Raw genomic sequence first — 22484 nt, forward strand, 5'->3', positions numbered from 1 at the left:
GCTGAAGTAATACAAAATGTTTTAGGAAAACAACAATTTTTCACTGAAGTCAATCTTAATATTAAATCAAAACCAAATTAGAGATGTAATCTTTCTGGATGCTTTTAAAGCATAAAATGTGTACTAAATAAATGAATGGGGCACATTACAGGAAATACACTTAAAAGTATTCCTCTTCCTAATAAGAAATGTAAAGCATAAAAGTGAGCAAAGAATATATAATTCATTTTCTTTTTAATAACCCAAGTTTCAGTAAAAACAGATTTTAAATCCTAAATTACCTCTAACCTGGCAGTAAAACATAACTGATATAAGCAATTATACTATATATTATACATTAAAATATATTTAAAAGTTTAATTCTTAAGAAAGGAGACAAAGAAAGCTCACCAATTAAGTCTGAGCGATGATTAGTTAAAGGTGAAAGGGAAAAGGTGTACCTAACTTAAAAACAGATATGGGTATGAACCAAACTTACGTCCTGTTCATGAGGGTTCTGATTATAGAATGCATGCTTTGTGAAATTCATCTCTTTAACGTCTATCTTCCTAACAACGTCATATACTTTTCTGACCTTGAACACCTGACTTCTTGGAGTTTTATTCCCATTGTAGCCCATATCAATTCCATTATTGGGAGAGGATGGGCCAATTCGAAAGACATGACAAAACATCCTCACAATCCTTAAGAGACTCTTCATTTGTGCTTCATAATTGCTAGACAGGCTGAAAGGAAAAGTAATATGGAACACATTAGATGCATTAAAATAAATCTGAAGCTCTAGATTTACTGATTTATTAATTTTTTTTAAATTCTTAACTTCTGTCTTACAAATCAATACTAAGTATCAATTCCAAAGCAGAAAAGTAGTAAGGGCCAGGCAATAAAGGTTAAATGACTTTCCCAGGGCCACAGAAGTTTCCCGTCTCCAGGCCTGGCACTCTATCCCCTGGGTCACTTAGCTGCCCTTCGAGATTTGTTTTTTAAGATTTTTATTTATCCCATGGCCTGACTACTTATGTCATCTAATCTAAACACAGCAAACTCTTCATTAGCTTTTGACATAATAAATAGATTAGTCTTTTTTGACACAGAATTATTCAATATATTACACAAATTACCAATATTCAAAGAAGCTTCTGAAAATAAATAAATAACAAAATAACATAAAACATTTGCTTTTACAGAGTGGTTTGTTTAACTTTGAATATTATTATTATTATCTAAAAAGTTTGTTTTTCTGTGAGTCATTTACAAACAAATGAATATGGAAGCTACTTTCGTTAAGTCAATTCACAAGATCTTATTTAATCTGCAACATACTTAGGACAATTCTGATAACATTTCAGGATTTTCTGTGCTCTCACAACGATCACTGTGCATATTAATTACAACTGTACTATTAGTTACAAAATCCTACTCCAACACTACATTGTCATATGGTGAAAAACCTCAGGTTTTTGTTCGGTTTGTTTTTTAATCCCTCATCTTCCATTTTAAAATCAATAACAAGTATCAGTTCTAAGGCCAAAGAGTGTTAAGGGCTAGGCAACTGGGGTCAAGTGACTTGCCCAGGGTCACACAGACAGAAGTGTCTGAGGCCACATTTGAACCCAGATACTCTTGATTCCAGGCTTTGTTCTTTATCCACTGAGCTACCCAGCTACACTGAAACCTCAGTTCTTTAAAGCTATACCAGAGACAAACATGCTCTCACAGGTCCTTCTAACATAGTAAGGCTTCAAGTAAGGTCCTAGTGATACAATCTGTAACTTAGCTAAGTTTGAAATGGTTCATTACCAGAAAGTAAGCCAAAAGGTGGTTTATTTTTGAGGGTGAAAAAATTCAGGAACACTATCTGCTAAGCAGTGAAAGAGAGATGTTCTGCATGAATAAAAGGAACAAATCAAGATCACTGAAGTACTACTATGTATAGCTATAAACGGTACAGGAAATGGATTCAATTTGACTCATTACTGAGGATATACCCTAAAAGCAGTGTCATTGACAAATAAATCACTAATAGCAACTATTTTATCTTGGTTTTTGCCTGAAGACAATGTAAAATTGTGCCATCTCCTCCTAAGCATAAGTACTTTTCTCAAAACATAATTATATCAGAAACTAAATCAGCCTATTCCCAAGTTACTTTAGCCTCTTCAATAAAATCTACCTTTTTTGCTATATTTCAATGTCTTCTGACACTTCACTATAAGATTCCTACTGAGTTGCCATGTCTTCTGGTTTGCTGTAAAGTATATGTAATATGTATTTGTATATGTATATGTAATAAAATATTTGTTCTCCAAGGAATGTACCAGCATTTTTTCAAAACATACTTAAATAAGTCAGGGATCTCATTTCAATCCCTTAATCCCCCTACCAACAGAGAATGCCTCTAAACTTTGAATAGATATATTTAGTAACTTACCCTTGAGGAGCTTTCAATTTAGAAAATAAGCATGCAAAAAGCTAAATAAAACTTCTTAATGAATATTAAGCCATAGGAGAGAGATTAAAATGAGAACATGAATCATAAAGACAGCAATTACAGCCATTCAGAAGAGGCAAGAACATTTCAAGATAGAAGACATTCTTATCTAACTCAAGCTCTTGATGGCTTCTCTCATCTCCCTGGCCTAAGGAAATCTACAGGCAAAAATGGACAAAAATAAAAAGTTAAGATGGGCAAAAAGACAGAGAGAACAAAACAAGAATAAAATGCACTGATATATGTTTTGCTATGTACAAGAAGGTTTAGAGACTGTGAAGGGCAAATTATGGGCCACAGGCCAGATGCGGCCCCCTTGTTCTATCCCGATGCACTACATTATTCCTTATCTGACGAATACAATGAGTAGGATACAATACAATGAAACTTTGAAAGAGTTGCCTTAGAAACAGACTGACAGATGAGCATTTCCTTTCCTTTGGTCCCCTCTTTAAAAAGTTTGCCCATCACTGTCCTATATGCATAAGAGATCTCATTCCACCCTATAGTCTCCACCAAATTCCACTTATCTCCAATCCCTGTCTACCCCCATGCTGAGAAAACCCTCAATTGATTCAGTCATTGCCACAAAGTATTACTGTCCTCTGTTATTATTCTCCCCTCCCTTTTCTGGCTAAAATCCATACTAAATTAATCTAAATTATGTGCCTTTACTTCCTTCATTCTCTTTTAACTCTATTTGGCAGTCATGGTGAAACTATGGCACAGGTGCCAAAGATGGCATACAGGATTCTTGGTTAAGATGGCTGCACAGTAGAAGCTCAGGACATTTACTCTCCTCACAACCAACCGATATATGATACCTCAAAAGGACAAAGAAACCAAGTTCAGATGAACAAAGGGACTCCACAATAAGGCATAGCATTGAAGGTACGTGGGATTTGGACATTTCCACACTATAAGGGGGGGGCGGGGGAGAATAGGTGTGACCTTGAGTGTGGACCTTTGGCACTGAGATAGAGGGGAGAAGGGCAGCACACAGTAGAAGCAGCAAAGACTCAAAAAGTACCCTCAGGCAAAAATAGCTCCATCATACTCAGAGAGACTGCCCTCCTCCCTCAGACTTCTGGTTGGAAAAGGAAAACCAGCATAATGATGGCCAGCAATGCCCAAGTAATCACCAAAAAGAACAAGAGAAATTCACTGACCCTGGATAATATTTACTGAGGAAAAATGCAGACCAGAGAGGAGACAGCACAGGAGAACAAATAAGCAAACACATCGAAACTTTCCCCCCAAAATGGAAACTGGTCACAAGTTCCTGAAAAATTCAAAACTAAGATCATGAGAAAGGTGGAAGAGATTTGGGAAGATGGTGGGAAATAGTTTTAAAAAAACAGGTTAAAAGAAAATTTTCACATTTGGAAATTGAGGTACAGAAATCAAATGAAATGATAAGCAAATTAAAGCCGAGAAATAACCTGCTAGGAACCATGAAAAGCAAGATAGACCAGATCGAAAAGGAAAATCAAAAGATTAAAGCCAAAAACCAATCTTTAAGACTAGAATTGGGCAAGTAAAAGCTAATGATATCAAAAGACAGCAAGAATAAATAAAGCAAAGTCAAAGGACTGACAAAATAGAAGGAAACATGAAATATCTCACTGAGAAAAAAGACTAACCAAGAAAACAGGTCTAGAAGAGACAATTTGAGAATCATTGGTCTTCCTGAAAACTCAAAAACAAACAGGGACCTTGACATCATATTACAACAAATTATCCAAGAAAACTGCCCTGAAGTTCTTCAACAAGAAGGCAAAATAGTCATTAAAAGAATCCATAGATGACCTTCTACATTAAGTACTCAAAAGACAACTCCCAGGAACATAATTGCCAAATTCTCCAAAAGAGATGAAATAATAATGCAGATCATAATGCAATAAAAATAATAATTAGTAAGGGTACACAGATAGACAAATTAAAATTAATTGGATATTAAAGAATATGATTCTCCAAAAACAATCAGTTAAAGAAAAATCTTAGAAACAATTTCGTTGAAGAGAATGCCAATGATGAGACATGCTACTAAAATCTATGGGATGCAGCCAAAGCAGAACTCCGTGGGAAATTTATATCCTTGAGTATGTATATTAACAAATTAGGAGGCAAAGATCAATGAATTGGGCATGCAAATCAAAAAACTAGAAAGCAAACAAATTAAAAATGCCCAGATGAAAACTAAATTAGAGATCCTAAAAATTAAAGGAGAAATTAATAAAATTGAAAGTAAAAGAACTATTAAGTTGATAAATAAGACTACAAGCTGGTACTTTGAAAAAACAAATAAAATAGACAAAGTACTGGTCAATTTATTAAAAAAGAAGAAAGACAAAAACCAAATTAACAGTATCAAAGATGAAAAGGGAGACCTCAACTCTAATGATAAGTAAATTAAGGCAATCATTAAAAACTATTTTGCCCAACTATGTGGCAATAAATATGGCAATCTAGGTGATTTGGATGAATATCTACAAAAATATAAATTGCCTAGTTTAACAGAAGAATAAACAGAATACTTAAATAATTCCATCTCAGAAAAAGAAATTGAAAAAGCCATCAAAGAGCTCCCTAAAAAAAAAAAAAATCCCCAGGACCAGATGGATTGACATGTGAATTCTGTCAAACATTCAAAGAACAACTTATCCCAATACTATACAAACTATTTGACATAATAAGAAAAGAAGGATTTCTACCAAATTCCTTTCATGATGCAAATATGGTACTGATTCCAAAGCAAAGTAGGTCAAAAACAAGTAAAGAAAACCAAAGATCAATCTCCTTAATGAACATAGATGCAAAAATCTTAAATAGAATACTAGCAAAAAGACTTCAGCAAGTGATCACAAGGGTTATTCATTATGATCAGGTGGCATGGGATGGGATTCATATCAAGAATGAAAGGATGGTTCAATATTCGGAAATCCATTCAAATAATTGACCACATCAACAAGCAAATCACATGATTATCTCAGTAGATGCTGAAAAAGCCTTTGACAAAATACAACACCCATTCCTACTGAAAACACTAGAAACTATAGGAATAGAAGGGCTTTTCCTAAAAATAATAAACAGTATATATCTAAAACCATCAACAAGCATCACATGCAATAGGAATAAATTAGAATCCTTTCCAGCAAGATCAGGAGTGAAACAAGGATGCCCACTATCACCTCTATTACTTAACATTATCCTATAAACACTAGCAGTAGCAATTAGAGAAGAAAAAGTAATTGAAGGTATTAAAATAAGCAACGAGGAGACCAAACTATCACTCTTTGCAGATGATATGATGGTCTATTTAAAGAATACCAGAGAATCAACTAAAAAGTTAGTGGAAATAATCAACTACTTTAGCAAAGTTGCAGAATACAAAATAAACGTACATAAATCATCAGCATTTCTATATATTTCCAACACATCTCAGCAGCAAGACTTAGAAAGATAAAATCCATTTAAAATCACCCTAGACAATGTGAAATATTTAGGAATCTATCTGCCAAGATAAACACAGGAATTTACCAACACAACTACAAAACACTCTCCACACAATAAAAAATCCACTATTTGAAAATAACTGCTGGGAAAATTTGAAAGCAGTATGGGAGAGATTGAGTTTAGATCAACATCTCACACTCTACACCAAGATAAATTCAGAATGGGTTAATGACTTGAATATAAAGAAGGAAACTATAAGTAAATTTGGAGAACACAGAATCATATACTTGTCAGATCTTTGGAAAAAGAAAGATTTTAAAACCAAGCAGGAGTTAGAAAAAATTAAAAAATGTAAAACAAATAATTTTGATTACATTAAATTAAAAGGTTTTTGTACAAACAAAAACAATGCAACCAAAATTAGAAGGAAAGCAACAAACTGGGGAAAAAATCTTTATGACAAAAAACTCTGACAAAGGTCTAATTACTCAAATATATAAGGAGCTAAATCAATTGTACAAAAAAATCAAGCCATTCCCTTATTGATAAATGGGAAAGGAACATGAATAGGCAATTTTCAGATAAAGAAATAAAAACTATCAATAAGCACATAAGAAAGTGTTCTAAATCTCTAGTAATTAGAGAAATGCAAATCAAAACAACTCTGAGGTACCACCTCACACCTAGCAGATTAGCTAACATGATAGCAAAGGAAAGTAATAAATGTTGGAGGGAATGCAGCAAAATTGGTATATTAATGCATTGCTGGTGGAGTTGTGAATTGATCCAACCATTCTGGATGGCAATTTGGAAATATGACCAAAGGGCTTTAAAAGACTATCTGCTCTTTGATCCAGCCATACCACTGCTGGGTTTATACCCCAAAGAGGTCATAGGGAAAAAGACTTGCACAAAAATATTTATAGCCATGCTCTTTGTGGTGGCAAAAAGTTGGAAAATGAGGGGATGTCCTTCAAATGGGTAATGGCTGAAAGAACTGTGGTATCCATTGGTGATGAAATACTATTGTGTTCAAAAGAATAATGTACTGAAGGAATTCCGTGTGAACTGGAATGATGTCCAGGAATTGATGCAGCATGAAAGGGGCAGAACCAGGAGAACATTATGCACATAGACGGATACACTGTGGTAAAATAGAATCTAATGGATTTCTTTACTAGTAGCAATGCTGCTAGTAGAGATCCAGGACAATTCTGAGGGACTTATGAGAAAGAACGCTATCCACATCCAGAGAAAGACCTGTGGGAGTAGAAACAGAGGAAAAACAACTGCTTGGAAACATGGTTCGATAGGGATATGATTGGGGATGTAGACTCTAAACAACCACCCCAGTGCAATTATCCATAATATAGAAATAGGTCTTGATCAATGATACATGTAAAACCCAGTGGAATTGTGTCAGCTACTGCGGGTTCAGGGGGGAGGTGAAGGGGAGGGAAAGAACATGAATCATGGAACCATGGGAAAATATGCCAAATTAATTAATTAATTAAAATTTTCCCTTTCAAAATTTTTTTAAATGGCACACAAAGAGAGCTGTCTGTGGCCTCTGGCCCCCTTCCCCACCACACCCCCACCCTCAAGTTCATTACTAAAAATGCAGTAGAACTCTGCTCTCCACCATGCCTGATGACATTTTTTCACATCCCCTGCCCTTCTGCCCAGCAGCCCAATGGGAGCACTGTGATAATTAGATTAAGTCTATACTGCCCATCTTTAGATTTAATCACCAAAGGTGAGAATACCTCTAATTCTGGGAGGTCCTCAAGCCACATGTGCTAGAGTGAGTGACAAATCAGAATCGACTGACCACCCCCTAGGTGTTCTATGAGAAAGCATCTATTGTGATTGGACACACAGGCTAGGGGAAGGCACAGGAAGTGATGCATAAGTGAGCCCTTTAAAAAGGAGTTGAGTGAAAGGACTTCAGTTTTAGAGGGCGTCTGGTGAGGGGCATTTTTTGGTTCATGGAGGAGTGTTGGAACACTAAGACCGTGGTGAGACTGCTTTAAATATCTTCTTTTAATTCCATGTGGTGAGTTTAAAGACTGACTGAATCTTCCTGAACTTCTCAAGAAATTTCTTTTAGTAGTCTCTGTGAATGAAGTTTTGCTCCATTCACCTCCAGGCCTCTGGCCCTCTAACTCTTAGCTGAGGGTTAAGATCTACCTGGATTAATTAGAGGATCGTAATAAATTACCTACTAGGTTACATTCTTATTTCCCCTCTCTCTCTCTTCTTAATTGTAAATAAACTTCCATAGAAGTCAATTTTGACTTGAGATCTTTCTTAATTGAGGATTGATAATAGTTCAATCCTCTGGAGAACATCTTTTAATATATTGAACCCATAAAATTCCTTTCTCCCCCTTACATTTTTGGTGACCACGAAGGGACTGAATTTTTTGTTAGTGCTATAAGGGGTTTAGTAATTTCCCCAAAGCAAGGGATCCATTGTCTACAAAAGCCTGTTGCTCCTAAGATTGCTCTTAAGTGTTTTTTAGTGGTAGGATCGCTCAATTTTTAAATATTTTCAATGCGCTTAGGAGGAATATAACAAGTACCAGCAGTTAAAATGAACCCTAATAGTCTACTTTGGGGAGACACCACTGAACCTTTTCCTTTAAAATCTTGTGGCCTCTTTTATGTAATTCTAAAAGAAGATGTTTACTATCTTCTTGACATGTTTTGGCATCTGGTGAAGCCAAGAGCAAATCAACCACATATTTAATTAACTTACTGTTTTTAAATGTTATATTATCTGTGTCTTGGCTCAAAATCTGTGCAAAAAGGCTGGGATTTTCCACGTACCCTTGGGACAAATGAGTCCACGTCCAATGAGAATTTTTCCAGGTAAGGCAAATATATGTCTGGAATCCTCATGAATAGGAATCGAGAAAAAGGCTGAATGAACACAGGTCCACTACCTTAAAGTAAGTGGCTGTACTAGGAATAGAGGAAATAATTGTGTTTGGGTTTGAAACCAAAGGATGTCTCTTTATGACATGATTGTTTGCAGTCCTTAAATCTTGAACAAATCGATATTGGGCTTTTCCATCTGGTCCCATTTTTGGCTTTTTAACAGGTAAAATAGGTGTATTATATTCTGATTTGCATGGAATTATTATTCCTTGCTCAATTAATGAATTTATTACTGGGGTGATTCCCTCAATGGCTTCTTTTGATAAGGGGTACTGAGAAATGGCGGAGCTGGCCCTCTTCTTGTTCTAATCTGAACAGGAACAGCTGATTTAAGTAGGCCTACATCAGAAGATGATGTGGCCCAGAGAGACTTAGGGATATCGTCTGGGATTTCAAAGGTGGGAGGCTCTTTTACTTCCTGAGTCTCTGAGAGAAGTACAAGGAACACATTTAAAGAGTCCTCCGGCAATTCTAATGACATAGAGCTGTCTGGATCACAAATTATTGTGGCTTTAAGTTTGCATAATAGATCCCTTCCCAGCAAATTTGTGGGGGATCCAGGCATTAAAAGAAAGGAATGTTCCACCGTTAGGGGTCCTACGCTTACCATGTAAGGAGAAAGTTTTGGAACATTTTGAGGTGTTCCTGATACCCCTACTACGTTTAGAGAACCAATAGAGTTACAGTTTTCATCTGGTTTACTCACCAGGACTAATCTAGATGCTCCTATATCTAAAAGACAATTATAATATGAATTTCCCACTTTTAGGGTTACGTGAGGTTCCTTACTATTTGGGGGTGAATGTGTGGGGATAATTTGCACTAAAGCATCAGGGACTAGAAAGTCAAAGGTTTCCCTTTTTGATTCCAAGGCCCTTTCCCACCCATCGCACCTTCATAAAGATACTTGGGCATTTCCTCAGGCTCCAGCCTTAGCCCCTTGAGTAGTTCAGGGGCCAGCTCCACTTAGGCTATACTGTTGCGGGGTCATTTCGTATGAGTTATAATCTTCCTAATTTTTATTCCTAGCATATTTATCACTCCTAAAGTTGTGATTCCTGGAATCATTATTATTATTCTTATCATTATTTCTATAGTTATTATTCGACTGGGTGTTATTTCAGATTACTCTTAACAAATCCCTACAGTTCATCATTGGGTGGCCCTTCTTCTCACAGAAGTGGCAGGTAAGGGATCAATAGATTCTTGAAGAGGAGCTATGGTCTCTCCCCATCTTTTCAGTTTTTCTCTTAGTATTTTAACTTCTGTCCATATATATGTTGCCCACCTCAATAAGTCTATCCATAAACTGGGAGGGCGTTTTCATTGATATATTGTTTGGTCTCTCGAATTTTGACCAGCTTTTAGGCGTATCAGAGCAGACTTTCATGGCTGACAATAATGCTTCTCTGCCTTAGTAGTTTTGTGTAATCTGGGTCTGAATTGTAATTCCATTTAGGATTCTGGACTGGCCAATTAATTGCTCCCCAACCTTTCTTCTTATTGACAAGAGAGATAATTCTATTTTTCTCACTTCTTGTTAGAAATGTTTCCAATAGATTTTCAACATCTGTCCAATTGGGGTCATAAGTCTGGAATATATACTCTAATTTTTTCATAATTAAGATTGGTTCCTTCTCAAAAGTAGACATATTTTCTTTAAATCTAGCTGAATCTTGAGGGTTGAACATAGGTACTTCCCTTAGAGGAAATAAGCTTTGGGCTACATCACTTTCTGTTTCTGCCTCTAGGTTCCCTGTCTGAGGGTTTGAGTCAGCAGCAGCGACTGGGGGAGGTCCTACAGAGTAGTGGGAGGAACAGAGTCAGTGTCTTCAGTTGAAGTTTAAAGTTTTCTTCTGTTTAAATACTTTGCAAGGATTGTTATATTCTCCTCCATATAGTCCAGTCTCTGAGATGAGTCTCTCTCTTGCTTTTCTAGTGTATCTAGGCTATTTCTCAAGTTTCTCTGGGAGAGGTAAAGATAAACAACTCCACTTACAAGTATTACACTCAAACCCAAATATAGTGCAATATATGTCCCTTGTAATACATTCTGTGCTTCCTAAGCACGTGTTTTCTCTTTTGGGCAAAATGCAGCTTTTCTGAGGCAAAAAGAGTTTTTTCAGGAGTAAAACAAGGTAAAAATGGTTAATTTCAACTTAAAATCACTCTAATAAAAGCTAAGTTAAGCTCAATAATTTTTCTTCAGTTTTTCCTGAGATTTTTTTTACAAGATGAAATTGTTTGGGGCACAGAGCAGAAATGCTTTCCCTCTGAGAGGTTTTTAAAAGCTTTTCTCTAGGTGTGGCCCACAGTTAATTTAGAATCCAGAGAACGAACTGTGGGAGCAGAAACACAGAAGGAAAACAACTGCTTCACCACATGGGTCTATGGAGATATGATTGGGGATGTAGATTCGAAACAATCAACCTAATGCAAATATCAATAATGTGGAAATATGTCTTGATCAATGACACATGTAAAACCCAGAGGAATTACATTGGCTATGGGACGGGGGGTGGGAGGAGGGGAGGTAAAGAAAATGAATCAAGTAACCGTGGAAAAATTGTCTTAATCAATAAAATTTTTAAAAAAATAAAGAAAAGCAAAAAAAAAGGTACTATTCTGTCTCTACTTTCATCCTTCCCTCTCCTAACTCTGTGCCAGTGTGCCTGAAATGAACATTCTCCTATCTTCATCAACGTAAAGCTCTTCCTTCCTTCAAGGTTCAATTTAAGTGCCACTTGCATTACAAAGATTACCTTGAACCTGGAGCTGAAAGTCATTTCTCTCTTTTTCTCATGGCAATTTTTTATGAGCCCTTCCCCCATTCTGCTTTTATCTCATGCCCCATGTAGCACAATTGTTTTGGTAAATATGGGCCTTTTCCTCTAGAGTATTGTAAGATTTTTGAAAGTAGTGTCTTTCAAATAGAATGCATTTATGTGTCCAAATTCCGACCATAGCTCCTTTTAGATGTCAAACACTTAATAAATGTGTTACTAATGAACTGAAAATGTGTTACTAATGAACTGAACAAAGCTGGAACTAACCACAGACAAAAAAAGAATGACAACATAGAACAACCCTTTTTAAGATTTGTAGCTTGAAACATGACAGTTTAGTAGTAATGTTCATTAATAAGAACTTTTCTTAAAGGTCCACACTATGCAGGAAAGAGAAACAACTCTGTCCGTAGATTTAATCTGAGGTAGTGATGGGTCACTGAGCTCATGAAGTCTTATAAACAGTACTCACAAAGAACAGACAGAAAGGTATACAGTTCAGGAGTATAAAATTCAGAGAATTTTCTGAATTACACTGAATTACTATTTTACTTCGTAATTATTAAATATACCAGGAATTACACTGAAAATTCTCATAGTTATGTTTTTTTGTTCATTCTAGTAGTAAATATTTCTGTACTATTTTTCGTGTTTTCTTGGAATGAATTATCATTTCATTAACAAGCCTAATTAAATGTTTTATGAAATGTTATGAATTTATGCTGAAATCTACTCACTTGAATAAAAAATGTGAGATTATCTTTTTAAATGACATAAGGTTAATTTCAGTGCTTGACTTGCCTGTCACCCCAGACTTTACTAGACACTGATATTTACTTGGCCAGCATATTATAATAACATCTTATTATTAACAGATGTCATCCAGAATTATAATTCTTTCTGAGAGAAAAAGCCCTAAAACCAATTAATGCAAGAGATATTGTTTCCTACTGACTTGTTTACACTTTAAAATTCTTACCTAAGCAGTTTATGACCATTTGTTGTAGCAACTTCAGCAAGACTTGTCAGAATCTTTAAGTACTGGCTTTCACTCTGCTGGGACAAATGCTCCAAAACTTGTCGCAACTGAATATTTTAGAAATTTCAAAAATGTGATTAAGATTAGAGTAATATACACAATTTATCTGGTAATCGATTAACTACTCTTTTTAAATCTATGTATAACTTGGCCAGAAGTCAGTTTTCTGAAATAAAATTTTTCACAATAATTTCTCTTTCAGTTTTAGAAGCTCAAGAAATAAGTTACTTATTCTTTGATAATTCCTCTATCTAGAGTCACACCGTAAAGCTAATGCTAAATCTCCCTGCCTAGTGGTCTCACCACTCAGAACAGAAAGAATGCAACACCAATCCCTGTGTAAATGGAATTAGCTCACCCTCCTTCATTCTTTAGACTTTAGCCATCAGGAATAATGTCACCCCACCCAACTTAGAATTAAGAGGGGAGGGGGGAGGTCTATGACCTACATGTGATAGTAAGTGACAAATCAAAAACAAGTGACTGCCCCCTGGGCAGTCCAAAATAGTGTTGAGGCTGCCATTTGTCCACATGAAACTGGAGGTGGGCGCAGAAAGTGAGGAAAGCGGCTATCTTTTAAATATGATGGTAACTTCCTGTGAAGGGCTTTTGGAGCTTTGAACTTGGTGTTAAAGGAGTTGAGGTGAGACCTCAGACTGCTTCCCCTTGAATTGTCACATGGGTAAGTTAGGCTGACTCTCTTTCTCTTCCCTTGGCGTTTCTGGAGGCTCTAGCCTCAAGGAGGCCTCTCTTCTTAGAGGAGGCCTTATGGCTAGAAGCCTTGTTTAACCTCTGCGCCCCTCTGCTAAGGCCTCTGAAACCTCCCTGGTCTGGGCCTGGTCCGGGACAGAGTTTCTCTCTCATTTTTCCCTACCTTCAACCTTCCTAAGTGTAAATAAACCACCATAAAAGTCATCCTGACTTGGGTCTCTTTTATTTTGAAATGAAGTTAATCGATTTCTGGAGACCTTAATATCCAGTCCAACCATAATCTTTATAATTCCCATTTTTACCCTTTACATCTGAGTACATAAAGGAAAAATGCAGTAATTTTAAGAAATTACTTGAAATTTGAGTTTTAGTTCATTAACCATTAATAAAGGCAGAAATTATGAAGCCAGTGCAAATTTTAAATCTGAAACAGAAACAACTTGAAAAGAGAATTTGTATCAATTATGCAAATTATAGTTATCTTACAGAAAGGTCAAAGACACAAAGGACATAGTCCTGAAACATTTTTAATTTACTGGCTAAAATCTAACTCATACTTAAAACTGGCAGCCAAGCACAAGATACTGGATTCTTGAAATTCATAAAGTCAGGCTATGAAGGATGCTTATAAAATGTTTCATATAAATTTAATATAATACGTACATATACATATACTTTCAAAGAAAGTCAGTTACCATATTTTCTCGAAGTTCTTCATTCTGTGTCATTTGAATAATTGTCTGGAAAAGCCTAGGGTGATACTGAATTAATACTTCACATGTCTCTCCATAGCCACCCTACAAAACAATATTTAAAAATAAACTATAAAAGTGAAATTCCTCTTAAATATATGTGCTTTACCCAATAAAAAATTTTAGACCTGACAAAGAATTGGAAATTGAAGAGATATCCATAAAGTGGGGAATAGCTGAACAAATTGTGGTATATATTAGGGGAATGCTATTATGCTATATGGAATGATAAACAGGATGATTTCAGAAAAAGCTAGAAAGGTCTACATGAACTAATGCAGGGTGAAATAAGAAGAACTGGGAAAACATTATACACTTAAACAGCAATATTGTAGGATGATGAGCTGTGAAAGACTAGTTACTCTCAGCAATATAATGATCTGGGACAATTCTGAAGGACTTACTACAGAATGCTATCCACTCCCAGAAAAAGGACTGTTGGAATCAAATGCAGAACAAAGCATGTTAGTTTATTTATGGTTAAATTTGGGGGTGTGGTTTTTATGAGTATTCTCATACAACAAAAACCAATATGGAAGTTTGTTTTGCATGATAATACATGTATAAACCAGATCAAATTGCTTACATCTCTGAATGGGAGAGAAAGGAGGAAGGGAGATGACTGAGATCTTATAATTTCAAAAAATATGTTGAAAATTGTTATTACATATAATGGGGAAAATAAAATATCTGAAGAAAAAATAAAACAAATAAAATAAATTTTAGACCTGATTTTCTATGTAGATGAAAAAAGATGAGTAGCATTTATCTCACATTCTATTATGAAAGATAATAAAGAAAATCATACCTGTACACACAAATCCAGTGGGGTTACTCCATTTTTATCTGGCAGATATTTTGCTCCTCGTAAAAGAAGAATCTGTGCTGTGTCTCTCTGGCCATGACTGTATAAAATACAGAGGCAAATACTTAAATTATTTTGTACTTAAAGTTTTCATCTATTACAAATTATTGTCTGATACTAAAAAAAAAAAAAAAAAAAAGTAAGTCTATCTTTATTCTTATTCCTCAAAAGAATCTTCCAGACTTTCCCAACACTAAGTACGCCATCACTGTGTGGGATAAGACATAGAAATAGGCAATTAACAAAGAAACTCTAACAGAAGGAACTGATACTATAGATCATTCTCAGTCTCCTTTGCTGAACCTTTATCCAGGATATGCCCTCTAACCCTCCATATCCCCCAGGAATATGTCCTCAGCCCTCTTCTCTTGCCTCCTCCCTCTTCCTTTCCCCACCAAATAAGCAACACTGGTTTCCTTGCCATTTCATTAATAAAACATTCCATTCTCTTAGCTCTGGGCATTTCCTGGCTATCCCTTAAGCCTAGAATGCACTACCTCTTCTCTACTTCCTGGTTTCTCTGGCTTCCCTCAATCCCAAGTAAAAATCCTACCTTTTTAAAAGGTGTCTATTCTAAACCCTCTTAATTCCAGTGCCTTCCCTCTTAATTTCTTGTTTATCCTGTAGACATTGTTTGTACAAATCTATTTGCTCCCAGTCTCCCCCAGAAGATGGAGAGTTCTCTGAGGGCAGGGACTATCTTTTGCCTTTCTTTATAGCTCTATTGTTTAGCATAGTGTCTGGGAAACAGTAGACTTACTGAGTTGCCTAGGACAACTAAGAATATTTCCCAGGTGCCACTTACTGCTTTTACTGCTTCCTTCTCAGTCCTCATAAAGCACTTTGTTTTGTACCTAATGTATTTAACCTGTATTATTACTTACATATATGCCATTTCCCCATTATACTCTATACAGGAGACTATTTCTTATCTAAACTTCATAGTTCTTCTTGTACAGTGAAAAGTGTTAAATACAAACAGTAAGTACTTTAAAAATATTTGATGAATTTTGTTCTATTCTAAATAAGCTTTCTCTCCATCAAACATACCTCCTAATGAAGATTTTTAAAATTTTCTTCCATGCCTCCTAAACCAAAAATTCGTAAATAAGTACAGTTTATTTTAATACTTTATATAATAAGCATTTTAAAAGGATGCTGTTACTAATTGTTGAAAGTGCATATTTTGGGTTCATATCAATACCATCTTCTAAGCTCAAACCTACTATAGTCCCAGTATCCATGAGAAATCTTGTCTCCTTGATTTTAATGACACTTGGTCTGCCCATACCACCACTTAACTTTTAGATTCCCACTACACCCAACATACTCAGCTTAGTATCCACTTCCATCTCTATCTTCCCTGCTAGCCACAGTACCTGGGTGAGTATAAAGAATGGATTCCTTTCACCATTTGCCTCACTTCCTCCCTTCTCCATTTTTATGTATGGACTAGAAAATGGAAAAGGGAACTTTGCTCCAGGCCATTTTTTTTAATGAAGTTAGAATTGGAGCCAGATGATCTATGCTGTGCCATCTACTGGGACAGCACTAGCTTGAGAGTGGCCACCATCACCTTTCTGAGATCCTGAGAAGCATTTATCCTTTATGCAGACTACAAAAAACATAAGAGTGACATTAAAAACAAGTGATTTTAAAAGTCAATCTCCAGGCCAGGGGTTCTTAACCTTTTTCGTATCACAGAACTCTTTGGCAGTCTGGTAAAGCCTATAGATACCTTCTGAGAACAATGTTTTCAAATGTATAAAATAATAGGATAATGAAGAAAACTGATTATATTCTTCTGTTACTTGAAATTAAGAGAAAGTGATGACAATGCTGCTAAATTTTGAAGAACAAAGGAAGATGCTGAGGAGTGTATATCATATGGTCTCAATATTCTCAATGAAATAGGCAAGATGATTTGTTATCATAGATTTTGGAAATGAAAGATTTTGGGAAATGAAAGAGAGAAAAACAATAAGGTGAAATAGAAATGTTCTCTAGCAGACTGTTGTGAGGAAGATTATTTAGTATTTATGTAGGAGACTAAGCAGGAAGGGCTGGAGAATTCCACATGGAATGGGGAAGCAGGAAGTGGCTTGCTCTCTCTCTGAGAAAGACTCCTTGGTGGTTGGAACAAGTTGCAACTGACCCTGGGAGACCTCAGAGCTAGTGGAGCTGTACCCTGATTCCCTGGGATCCTGGAGAGTGGTGAAAGTTGACAGCAGAAGACAACAACCCTGCAAGATGACACTGAGTAGGGAAGTGGCCTGTAAACTGGTGGACAGCTTGCAGACTTCAATCCCTACCTAGCTACATCAGTTCCGGAGGAGTTGGTTCCTGGCATCCTGTAACATCCCTGGAAGAGTTGTGAGATCCCAAGTGCAAGCCCTCTTCCCCAGGTCCTTAGCCAAGCTGTCAAAGCCTGGCAGAAGTCAGGCTGGCTAGGGATCTTACCCTTTTTGACTCCAGTCCTGGGTTGTTAGCCATAGTTTACCTAACCCCCTTTCAAATCCCTTCATATTATAATTAAACTGATTCCCTGTGTGTTTTTAGTAATTTTAGGTCCTCATTGTGTATATGTGTTCATCTGTATTTATTCCAGGCTAGGTGGGGCTGAGTAACAGTTGGTCAGACTTAACTGTCACTCTAGTCAATGATCTTTCCCTTGTAGTTAAACCTGGTTCCCTGACTTGTAAAGTCTCACCCATTCTCCCTTCTTGTCTCCTATCCACCCACAGAGCCCATATTTAATATTTAAGGCACCTTCCCTGGTTTTTCCCCATTATAAGACACACGAAGGTTGGTTGCGGTTATGTAACAAATTTTTTGTAGGTGAATTTAGTTCAATGTAATGATTTTTCTCCAGGGATACTCAACAACTCTAGAGAAAGAAGAGAAAGAATAGATAGTATGATTTTCCTAAGGATGATGAATTATGAGGTAGAAACAATACCAGGTTAAAAAGGCAAGGCATTTAAAGATATTAGCTAGTGTAACAGTCAAAGTGGTTAACCATGTCACCAAGGCTACCATAGATATGAGAGAAGTTAGAGTGGGGAAAATAAACTGACAGAACATATTAGGTCACAATAAAAGCTATGGGTATGTTTAAGATTAAAGAGGTAGAATTTCAAAGTTCCAGATTTTAGATGAAATATAATTCTGATAAATGGTAAATTCTAATGTGTCACCATGACTGAAGTAAGATGAAGAATGAGGATGTTTTTGTTGAGAAACCTGAAAAATATCAAGATCATGTATTTTTGGTCTTTTTTTTTCTCTTAGTTTACTGGGGAAGAAATGATAATGTAAATACTAAAATCCACAAAGATGATCACAAGGAATGGGGCTGGAAAAAATGACCATTAGCCAAATATTAATTTTGGATGAGATATGACTTTAGGTAAGTAGATGATAGCAACAAGGATGGTGAACAGGGTTAGAATAGTTTGGAAGTGGTAGATGGAAGTAAGAACTTCATAGAAAGGAGTAATATAGCTTTCTAAATAAGAGCATCAGAACACATGCTAACGTGTAACATTCACATTATGTGTAAATCATCCTTTCCAAGTCAAGGTAACTTAAATCTGTCAATTGAGTCACAGTACATGAAATTGCAAGGGGGAGGGGGCTGTTAGGGTTCCTTAAGAGTTATACAGGAATTTTTTTCAACTATCCCTTATTCAATCAGAACAAGAACAAGTGAAAGCTTCTAATACTTCCTGCTTGGTCTCTTGAGCCTTTCAGTATCGCAATGACTGTTAGACTACTAAGTTCCTTCTCTGTCTCAGAGGAGTTGCTTTGCACTAAGTAGGTATCTGTTTGACTAGGCAGTTATAAGCTAGTATTTGCTAATCAATAGAATGGTTCCAACTTCAGAGAACAGAATCTAAGAGTCAGTCAATCAATGAATATAATGTTAGAATAAAAAGCATGCTGAATTCAAAAAGGATACAATGTATTTATGAGATGAAAAGTCATAGTAAACAAATTGAAGTAAAAACAAAATTCAACTTCTCCCACTCCAATTAATAGTGGCACTGATTAAAGGACTCAGCATTAAAAGCAAACCAGTATGATGAAGGAAATGGCAAACTATTCCAGTATCTTTGTGAAGAAAACTCCATAAATAACTGCTTGATGGGGTCACACAGAGTCAGACACAACTGAAAAATGATAGGAGAAAAGTCAAAGTCCAAAGGATAGCAAGCAATTCTGAAAAGAACAACTCTGAATAGCATGAATCCAAATAGGATCCAAGATTCTGAGAATGAAGACAATAAAATAAGCAGAAGGAAGCAGCCTAGTGTAATGAAAAGAGTATTTAGATTTAGAGTCAGAGGTCCAAGTGAGAGTTGTAGTGTTGCTACTCTATGGGGGCAACCCTAAACTTAAGTTTATTCACCTCTCATGGCCTCAAGCAACCTTAGTTCACAAATGAAAAGGTGAAATCTCTAAATCACTTAGCAACATTTTACCTGTGGATAATTATGAGTGCATACTAATTAACAAGGTTATTTTGGAGATACTCCACATTATAGAGAATAAGCAGTAATCTAAAGATTAAAAAGAAAAATAATTTTAATAGTAAGAGTTCAGACAGTAAGAAAAACATACAAGATTTTGTATACTTCAAGAAACCTCCTAGGTTACAACTAATGAGTCTCTTAAAAGAAAACAATGGCAATATCTCTACTAAAACATTCTTGAATAATTAACTCTCAAGAACTTATTCAGTCCATTTCTATCATTTTCTAACTATGGTTTGTCTGCAAATTTAACTTTTTCTGTTTTCTATACACACTGCCCTATTCCTTCTCAAAGAAAATATATGAGGGTTGGTAGGTATTCATCTTTTTAATACTGTCTTCACTATCGTCTTTGCACTTTGGACACTGTTAAAAGGACTGACAACAAATGAGATTGATGTTCAATTTCTATCTCCCTTCCAAAATGGTCAACTTATTCTTTCGGTATAATTCTAACCTCAAATATATTTCACCATCTTTTCCCCAAAAACCTAAAGTTCACTTGTGTTAAACTTAAAAGGCAAGAATAAAAGCATAAGAAGACAGTGAAAGGTTCTGTAACGGTTAACACTAAAATCACGGCTCCTCGGAATATAGATGAGCACTTGATGCGACATAACAATGTTTTATTTCCAGATGATTATAAAAGATCATGACATTGCATAAAGATACCTTCCAAAAATCAAATTGAACTACTTCTTATTATTAGAGCTGAGTTTAGAGAAACAAGGTAAAAGATAATCCCTAACTGTGAACACCCCAAAAAAGGTGATTCTTAAAAATCAGGAACAAAATTTAAAGTATATAAATTTCTAGAAAAGGAGATATGCCATGCTAGGTTCAGATAAGACTATAGCACAGAAGATATAGATAGAGCTCTTTTATACCAGTTGCTTCAGGAAAAACTGAATCAACCTAATCAAAGTGATTTTATAGAATTAGATTCCTATAAATTCTATGAAAATAGAAAAGCTGGTCCCTTTCTTAATAGGCATAATTTCAAGTCCAATGGTAGAGGAGAAAAAAAAAATAACACAAATAAGATCTTTCTATAACATGTGTATCCCATGGGCTTCCCAAACATTATTAGTCATTTTTTCTGAGGTCTACAAAGAATTTCCCTGAGAGAACTAGATAAAAGCTAGAGAAGAGTTAAACAACATTAGACAAGGATGTTAAGGTGAAAAAGTAAGTTCAGGTAAGAGAGATTGAGACTACATTTGATGAAAATGACATATGAGTAACAATCTAAAAGGCACAGAGAAGGGAGGCAGCTGGGTAGCTCAGTGGAATGAGAGTCAGGCCTAGAGACAGGAGGTCCTAAGTTCAAATCCAGCCTCAGACACTTCCCAGCTGTGTGAGCCTGGGCAAGTCACTTGACCCCCATTGCCCACCCTTACCACTCTTCCACCTACAAGCCAATATGCAGAAGTTAAGGGTTTAAACAAACAAATAAATAAATAAAATAAAAGGCACAGAGAAATTTGGAACTATGCCCAAAGGGCTTTAAAAGACTACTTGCCCTTTGATCCAACCATACCACTGCTGGGTTTGTATCCCAAAGAGATAATAGGGGAAAAGACTTGTACAAAAATATTTATAGCCACACTCTTTGTGGTCGCAAAAAATTGGAAAACAAAGGGATGTCCTTCGATTGGGGAATGGCTAAACAAACTGTAGTATCTGTTGGTGATGGAATACTATTGCGCTAAAAGGAATAATTAACTGGAGGAGTTCCATGTGAACTGGAATGACCTCCAGGAATTGATGCAGAGTGAAAGGAGTAGAACCAGGAGAACCTTATACACAGAGACAGAGAGACTGTGGTACAATCTAATATAATGGACTTCTCTACTAGCAGCAATGCAATGATCCAAAACATTTCTGAGGGACTTATGGGAAAGAATGCTATCCACATCCAGAGAAAGAATTGTGGGAGCAGAAACAGAGAAGAAAAACAACCGTTTGACCACATGGGTTGTTGGGGATATAATTGGGGATGTAGACTCTAAACAATCACCCTAGTGCAAATAGCAATAATATGGAAATAAGTCATGATCAATGGCACAAGTAATACCCAGTGAAATTGAATACTGGCTATGGGAAGGGGGGTGGAAGGGAAAGAATATGAATCATGGAACCATGGAAAATTTTTCATAATTAATCAATAAAATAAAAATAAATTAGAAAAAATAAAAGGCAACAGAGAGATAAATAGTGGGTATTAGTAGGCTACAATTCATTGCCAATAACTTGCTTGTGAGATGACATAAAAGACATTATCAAGAACATACATGGTCAAAAAGAAGAGGTGTATCAGTCAGGTAGTGAGAGTAAGGAATAAGAAATGGATAGCTGGAACAGTACAAGAGCAAAAGCAAAATATTAACAAGATTCAGGGAAATGTCTCCAATGCATATTCTCTAAAGAATTTAAGGAAAAAAACAGACAAGAATTAGACAGGCTAGATAAAAGGGTCTTGAAAGACTGTAATCTGCAGAGAAGGAGGGCAAACCACAAAGAAATGTCCAAAATAGCTAGGTCCAAAATAGTTCTGAAAGGGATCAAAAGTAGTAGGGAATTAACAATAAACAAGACTGTTCCCTGAATTGGACTACCTGAACTGCTGTCCAGAGTGTTGCTTCTACCAGTTACTTCTCACTTGCTATCTTTGTAACATGTATGGCAAAAATATAGAGAATATCTGGTCCAACTCCCCTTCATTTTATAAAGGAAACTGGGAAATGAAGCCTAAGGAAACAGGTCCAAAAGGCCAAGTGACTTGCCCAAAGTCACGTAAACTAGAGAAAAGCAAAGCTAGATCTACAACTCAGGTTTTCTGACTCCCATTTCAGTATCATTTCCACTATAGCACATTTTTCACTTGTTTACATGAATGGAAAGGAC

General features: G+C 36.0%; 1 protein-coding gene across 4 annotated transcripts in view; it reads right to left on the minus strand.

Moving 5' to 3' along the window:
* The window catches only part of HACE1 (HECT domain and ankyrin repeat containing E3 ubiquitin protein ligase 1), a 101678-nt gene that overhangs the window by 39892 nt on the left and 39302 nt on the right, over positions 1 to 22484 (minus strand). For all 4 annotated transcript variants that reach the window (XM_044674280.1, XM_044674279.1, XM_044674278.1 and 1 more), the window contains 4 exons: positions 14986 to 15082; positions 14121 to 14222; positions 12655 to 12761; positions 575 to 725 (listed from right to left, as the gene is read on the minus strand). In XM_044674280.1, coding sequence (XP_044530215.1) covers positions 575 to 725; positions 12655 to 12761; positions 14121 to 14222; positions 14986 to 15082 — 457 coding nt within the window. The remainder of the gene's footprint in view (positions 1 to 574; positions 726 to 12654; positions 12762 to 14120; positions 14223 to 14985; positions 15083 to 22484) is intronic.

The sequence above is a fragment of the Gracilinanus agilis genome, chromosome 4 (genome assembly GCF_016433145.1).
Source record: "Gracilinanus agilis isolate LMUSP501 chromosome 4, AgileGrace, whole genome shotgun sequence".
NCBI lineage: Eukaryota > Metazoa > Chordata > Mammalia > Didelphimorphia > Didelphidae > Gracilinanus > Gracilinanus agilis.